Source organism: Zingiber officinale, chromosome 5A, assembly GCF_018446385.1.
Source record: "Zingiber officinale cultivar Zhangliang chromosome 5A, Zo_v1.1, whole genome shotgun sequence".
In the NCBI taxonomy this organism is placed as follows: domain Eukaryota; kingdom Viridiplantae; phylum Streptophyta; class Magnoliopsida; order Zingiberales; family Zingiberaceae; genus Zingiber; species Zingiber officinale.
Window position 1 is genome coordinate 143,626,939 of NC_055994.1, and position 7,842 is coordinate 143,634,780.

Below are 7,842 nucleotides of genomic sequence, written 5' to 3' on the forward strand. Positions count from 1 at the left end.
TTCCATCTCACAGAAAAATTCATCTAATTTAACAATGGAAAGATCCTTGGATACCTTGTAGGCATCTACCATAGATGACCACAAGGCATTCCTAGGAAAAGCTTTTAGAGCATACCTTACGAGATCGCGATTCTCCACTCGTTCGTCCACCGAGTGTAGACCGTTGATGATCTCCTTGAATCTCCCATGAAGCTCACTTACCGTTTCATTGTCCTTCATATTTAGATTTTGGAGTTGATTCAAGAATAGGTCCCTCTTGGCAATCCGAGAATCTCGAGTTCCCTCTTGGAGCTCGATGAGTTTGTTCCATAGGTCTCTTGCACTCGAGAACGGACCTACCTTGACGAGTTGGTCCTTGGCGATTCCACATTGCAAGGTGACCATGGCCTTGGCATCGGCTTGTGCTTTGCGTAGTTGTTCGGTAGACCACCTAGACGAATCAAGTTCCTTACCTTCTTCATCTTTTGGTGGTGTAAAACCCTCCTTGACGGAAAACCACATGGCAATGTCGGTCTTGAGGTAATACTCCATGCGACCCTTCCAATATTGAAAATCTGCTCCTTCGAAGTAGGGTGGTCGATTTGTGCTGAAACCTTCCTTCATAGCCATCCTTGTTTGCTCTTTGGGTTGTTAAGCCGAAATGAAGAGCACCAGGCTCTGATACCACTTGTTGGGATCTTAGATGGCTAGAGGGGGGTGAATAGCCTCTTTAAAAACTTAAGCAAAGAGTTCTACACAGACACTAGTTAGCGCAGCGGAATAAACAAACTAAAACAAAACAAAAACAAACACACAAACACTGATACACAGATTTACGAGGTTCGGGGATAACTTGCCCCTACTCCTCGGCGTGTCCGTAAGGTGGACGACTCCTTGATCTTCGGTAGATCGCACCCCGGAAGAATTCCGGCTAAAGATCCTCCTTCTAGGTGGAGTAACCTTCCCACAAAGTCTCAAGAAATATCTAATTTAAAGCACGAGACTTACAGAAACTCGGTGGCAAAGGAGAATGGAAATGCTTACTACCACGCGAGAATTAGTAGCAGAAAACAGAGATCGCATTTCACCCGAGAGCTCAAGAACTTCGCACAACAGCACACACTTTTCTTTCAAGCTTTCTTTCGTGTTATGTTCTTGTTTCCCTCTCGCTGTTTTTACTGCTTCTCAAAACCTGATCTCTGCTGTCACAAATCTGGTCCAAACTGTGCAAATCAGCGCTGCAGCCAATCCCTTTTCCTCCTTCTCTGATTCTCTGAACTCACACCAATGATATCACAGTCAACACTGGCATCTACTGAGCTCGAACCAATCCCCAGGAGTCAAGCAGATCGCAGCCAGATCACAGCAGTATCCGTTGATGCCTGAAATGCACCATGCGCCACTAAAACCAACAGAAAGACCATTTGTCGCATTCCTCTTACGAACTTAATTTGAAATTAGGCTTGGAATGATACCTGTTAACCTGCAAACTCAAAAGCTAACAGCACAGAGGATTACATCACATAAATGAATGAGATATATCAAAAGCAGTGAAGGAATCGTTGATACAACGAACAAATCAGAGTGTGTGGATCGGTCACCAGACCGATCACACTGCCTTGGACCGATCAGGCAACAGCCTGATCGGTCTGAGACCATTCTGATCGGTCGTAGTGACCGATCAGATTGAGTGTGGATCGGTCCACAGACCGATCCACCTCTTTTCTTTCTTTGCAGTCTCTTCTCCTGATCGGTCTCCCTGACCGATCAGATTGCACTCAGTGTGCTACTGAGTGTTCTCTGATCGGTCGGTAGACCGATCAGATTGAGGGTGGATCGGTCCACAGACCGATCCACCTCTTTCTTTCTTCTGTAGGCTCTTCTCCTGATCGGTCTCCCTGACCGATTAGATTGCACTCAGTGTGCTACTGAGTGTCATCTGATCGGTCTGCAGACCGATCCGTGGAACTTAGTTTCACTGGATCGGTCTGCCGACCGATCCACTGATTCTTGTGTCACTGGATCGGTCTACCGACCGATCCAATGTACCATTGAAAGTCCACTTAACTCTCTCTCTGACTTAATCCGGAGAACGAGCTACCGAGCCCTCTCCGACTTCGTCCAGTCCAGAGAACGAGCTACCGAGCCCTCTCCGACTTCGTCCGGTCCAGAGAACGAGCTACCGAGCCCTCTCTGACCATTCCGTGCCAAGTCACCATACTTGGACTTTTCCCGTGCCAAGCTCCCTGCTTGGACTTTTCACCAGATGTCTTGACCCATCTGGATTTCCCTTGCCTGACTTTACTCACCAGGACTTTCCCTCCCAACTGATCAACCTCGATCAGTAGTCATTCTTAGTTTAATCACTATCTGATACAAACTTAAATCAGTGTCAACATCAAAACAACAGCCAGGTCAGACTGTATCAACAATTCTAACTAGCTTTGCTCTTACATTATGCCCAAATTGATCTTCCTTTCTTTTTAGAGAAACATAGACACGGATCAGGTGAAGACTGCCATTAAAGCAAAGCAAGACCAGCAAATTGATAAAGTATATATAATTTCTTCTAAATTTGTTTTTCTGGTAGATCCTTTGTTTATCATCTTGTTGAGCTTAATTATATTTTTCATAAACGGTTCTGACTTGCAAACTAGAAGTTATCTAAATCTTTTGATGTTGATGAAATGTCATTTCACAGTAGGCCTGTTCACTAGTTAGTATTAATATAAATACCATGGTTACTTCTGAAATCTTTTTTATTTTTATTTTCTGTTTCAATCAAGTATTTACATGTACCTTAATAAACGCCTTTCAGTTGTAAAGGATTTGATTACATGGGCTTCGAATGCAAAAAAAAAAAACATCCTATCCAGTTAATTGATGCATATTAAACTATTCTTGCCAAGTACTTGTGTAGGAATTAGATTTGTAGATGTAATTTGAACCCTTAAATTTGTATCAAATATCAGATGAATTTCTAATTTAAACTAGTGTATTAAAAAACTTTGCAACTTCTTAGGTTATTTACAGCAAACAGTCACTTCATATCAAAGAACTTCAATATTTTTATAATCTTGAGCCCCCTTTGATACGGTAAAAATTGACGTACTACAGAAATACACTGGAACCTCCGTTGGATTACTTTTTTAGTAAATCATCAAAATCATCAGTACAAGAACTGAATTCAAATGTCTTGAATAACATATATGACATGTCATTATTTATAGTAACTCCAACTGATGCAAGTATTATATTGCTTCTTTGAAAGATTATTCAATTCATAACATTTTAGTTTAAAATCATTTTACATTTTAGTTTAAAATCTTTTTGTTTGGCGGACGAGCAAGGGGAGCTTAACAGATGCAGAATGACTCCAATATTAGTTCTTATCATCATACAAAGTGGTATGCCATTACCTTTTGTTCTAGTGTACATTATCGACTTCGAGACTCTACAATAGATGCTTCACATGTAAATATTGAGTTATTGGTTCCAGTGCAGGAGATTTATGGTGATCCTTTTTGCCTTAGTATTTGAAATGAAATTGTTACACAGGGAGCAGACTGTCATATATTATTCAGTGCAACGTTTTTGATTCATAGATTTTAGTTTGATTTGATGATTCAATTTATATTGACAATTTAGTTACTCGAGTATCAATGCAATATTTGAGATTCATATATTTAGTTTGATTTGATGATGCTTTATGTTCTTTATTTATTCTTCCGATGTGAATTTATATATTCTTCTTGGGTGCTCTTGATTTTTAGTTATTTTATTAAATATAAACTACTTATATTTAGATAGAGTGTCTAATGGTGGGTCATATATGCTTTTCATAAGATTTCCCTTCCTAGATAAAGATTTTTTTTTTTAAAAAAAAATAGAATTTGAAAGTTAAGTAAATAAATAAATCGGTAACATTATTTTTTTTTATATATTTTAAAATTTATTGAATGTGAATAGTGTCATAAATATATATTTTATTTTATTTTATTTTGGGATATGTTTCCATATCTTATTTTTGGAAATAAAATTTTATGTATTAAAATAATAGTCACTAAATAAGGACTATCTAATTAACAATGCTTCTCCTTGATATTGCACCTTAATTGAGTGCTCTATGCATTTGATGAATCAGAAGTAATACTCGTAAGATAAAATTAGGACATAATTTATAATTTCGCCCAGGGCCTTTAAACAACTAGGATCGACTCTGGTTGTGAATAAATACATAGGGAGAGACTTTTTCTCATGCGTGAGTGTGCCGGGGGTATAAATCCAGGACCAAGATTGCACTAAACCAATTGATTTGTGTGCGAGCACGACCTGTGCGTGTCAAATACTTGTCGGGGTAAAATTTACCTAAGTGGAACAATCAATATTTTACCACATGAATACATTTTTGCAAAGAGAAGAAGTGAAAAGCAATAACAAAATCTCTGTCTACCTATGTTTGCCCTTAAATATTTTTCCTCTGCCGTGCAATTTTCACTCGGCATATTTCCCGTGTTAGCATTTGGGTATACATTCAGTTCAGAGCGACCACTAGTGCTTGGTGGAGATTCGTGGTTTGCCATTGTATTTTGGGAAATGAACCACAACGACCTTCAAGCATTGGTGCTGGAGGAGGGACGAATCTGTTTTAAGGATATTGCATCAAACACAGGCCTCGACTTCTGGTTCTCCGATTCAATACTCAGCCAACCCATTTGGTGGTTTTGTTCCCGACTCAGCTTCCCTATTCTTGAGCACTCAGAAATCCTCTCGAGATTACTTTTCCGAGCACCTGATCCCACACTCGAGTACTTGGCACTCAGGCGATACTCGACAGTTGGGCAACTTCTCTCTTGACTCGACGTTCGACGATCTACTCGACTGTTGAGTTACTTTTCTCCTAACTCAGCGTTTGGCGATCTACTCGATAGTCAGACGATGTTTCTCCCAACTCGGCACTCGAAGTATTTGGCTACTCGGCACCCAGAGTTCTCGGTGACTCTTCATTTGAAATACTCGACACTCAGAGTACTTGGTTTACACGGTACTCGGAAAAACTCGACTACAACCAAAGAAGTCCCACTTGTACGAGGATAACCCAGTTGCTCAGCCTAACATTTAAGACTGACAACTTGAAATTATTAGCTCAGACCACTCAATAGATAAGTTGAAATTGAATTTATGATTTCAATTCAGCAAATTTTCTTCTATCTCCGGCGACAAAACTATCCAACAATAGGTTCATACGAGCCACACCTAGTGAGAGTTTTCTATCTACCTCTTATATACTTGTTTAGACATCTTTATAACAAAGAAGTGTGAGATCGCCTACTACCTAAAAGAAACAAAGCTTATATTAGTCAGTATCCTTTTTCTTGAGATAACTCGGGCTAAGGATTGTTTGTTTATTAACATTACCTTATTCTTTATGATTGTCTCACATATATCTTGAATCTTGAACTATCACTAAAGTAGCAATGCCACAAGGATCTTTTATTGCAATTGTTAGTTGCACAAACTCAATAAGATCATGGTCAAATAACTACTTTTATTAATAATATATACTGCAATTAAAAAATTATACAATGATTCCCATACAAGACGATTAATGTATCTAGAGCACTATATATCACTAACAATGTTATTTGACCTAACTATTGTGATAAGCTCGCTCAACCCATCCAACGTGTTCAACCTAATCAACTTGTCTAAGTGATCACTCGACTCACCCAACTTACTCAACCTGTTGTACCTCTGACTTGAATGACCAATTTGTCTTGCTTTGGCCTAGCTAGTGTTATTGGCCTACTCTGCCTAATCAATTCACCTACTCCAATTGGCATGTCTAGGCTCTAGCTTTTCCAACATAATTGATCCCTAGATCATCCCACAACCTACCTCATTCTATTTGATTGAATCAACTTAACTAAATGATCGAAACAACCAACATGAGTTACAAGTCTAGTTCACTTGCGTGGCTTTACTTGTCCTGCTTAACTTGATGATTTGTTTGGTTGGCCTAGCTAGTGGATGCATTAGTTATTTGGTTGGCTAAAAATATTGGTTAGGACTACTCAACTACTCCATTCTACTCAAGGATCTAGTCAACCAAATCCATTCCAACTTATAGTGTTTTTAATTCCCACTTTTCATATAAATACTTGTGGCATGAATCTTCAATTCTCCAACAATCGAGCCAATATCATTATGCTTAAGTTCATCTACCCTTTCAAACCTCTATTATTAGTGTTTCTCTTTTGGTTCTCCATCAAAATCGATATATCTATCTCCATGAGGATCTTAAGCCATAAGACATCGACTTTCACCACCAATGGTGTCCAAACCATAACATTCCTAATGAATGACATATTGGGTAGTGGTCAGAGTTCCTCGAAGCTACATTCGGGGAGTAACGATCTACTTCAACCGCCAAAGCCGATGAACATTCCAATTGAGAGCAAACCTCTTCAAACCTATCTAACTAATGGTTGGTTGCCAATCCTCGCAAGGTCACAAGCGTTGGAGGTAGGAAAGATGGCGATAATCAATGAGAAACTCATGGGCGATCTCAAGCTCGAACAACCTCAATTGGGGCAGGTGCAAGGATTATATGTGACTAGAATGGAGGGTGGTAATAATAGCTTTATGGTGACCCTACGAGTCTCATTCACAAATGTTGAATCGGAGGAAAGTTTGAATCTCTTTGGAGCTTATCAACCAGCTCTACCGGAGTCGCACATTGCTGTAGTCGGCGGCACCGGAAGGTTTGAAGATGCAAATGGTGTAGCAAGACTGAAGGCCGTAGAATTGACGGATAATATTGACAATAAAAGAATGCACTTTAGAGTTCTTGCAGTGGATGTGTATTTCATGTAATGCAATGCAATGCAAACATGTTTTTGGTTTTGAACTAACATTGCACCTAAGAGATCAAATCAAGATAAATATTCGAACCGAAAAAACAATTGTTTGTAAAAACTATTGCTTATATTCCTAACAATCAAACACACTAATAGTTGCATTAAACAGAGGCACTGTTGGTGATTAAAGTATCATCATCATTAAAGATACAATATTTTTAGCACTACTTAGTGATAAAACTACCATCATCACTAATACTATTTTACTTAGCTCCAATAATTGATAAACCAAAATTTTAAAATTTTAAAAATTGAAATCAATTATAAATAATTAACAGCTCAGTGGCTGTACTGAATTCGGGACTTGTATGTTTTTGATACTGAATTGATGCCTTCTCCAACTTGTTCTTTAACTTACCAGTTTGACAAATAAGAATGAGTTTATCAAAGCTCCAGATTGTGTGCTTTCAGATGAGAATGAGTATATGAAAGTTCAGTTCTTTGTTTCTGAAAATCTAGATTTCCGTGAAGCATACAACGGCGTCTGCGTCCAAGCATTTGCAACTCTTGCTAGACTTCCGGACTTTTGAAGATAATTTGTAATCAATTTTGGCATTCATGTTATGCAATCGGGCTATTGCTGGTCAGGATAGATTATGGATTTTGATGTTTGGATTAAAAAAATTAAGATTTATTTTAGATCTGATATGTATTAAGTTGTGCAGGCCTTGATGAATATATATATATATATATATATATATATATATATATATATATATATATATATATATGATGACGATTTGGCATGGCCAAAATCGACGGTGACATGATAGCTCAAGGGTTGGAAGAGATAGGAGAATGATAAAATGAAACATCGCAAGACGAGGAGTATTAGAATGTAGCTATGCTAGTTGGAGGAGACGAACTACATATGCAAAGCGTGAAGGATAGGACGTGGAACGAGTCAAGGTCTCTCTAAGGACGGAAAATCTGATGAGAGAAA

The 7,842-nt window shown here is 38.4% G+C and overlaps 1 protein-coding gene across 1 annotated transcript; it reads left to right on the forward strand.

The window, feature by feature from the left end:
- Window positions 1–6,181: 6,181 nt before the first annotated feature.
- On the forward strand, window positions 6,182–6,875 carry LOC121983340 (dirigent protein 24-like). Its single transcript, XM_042536274.1, has one exon. It carries the CDS (start codon window positions 6,187–6,189, stop codon window positions 6,853–6,855), a length of 669 nt encoding a protein of 222 aa, XP_042392208.1. The 5' UTR covers window positions 6,182–6,186; the 3' UTR covers window positions 6,856–6,875.
- The last annotated feature ends 967 nt before the right edge of the window (window positions 6,876–7,842 follow it).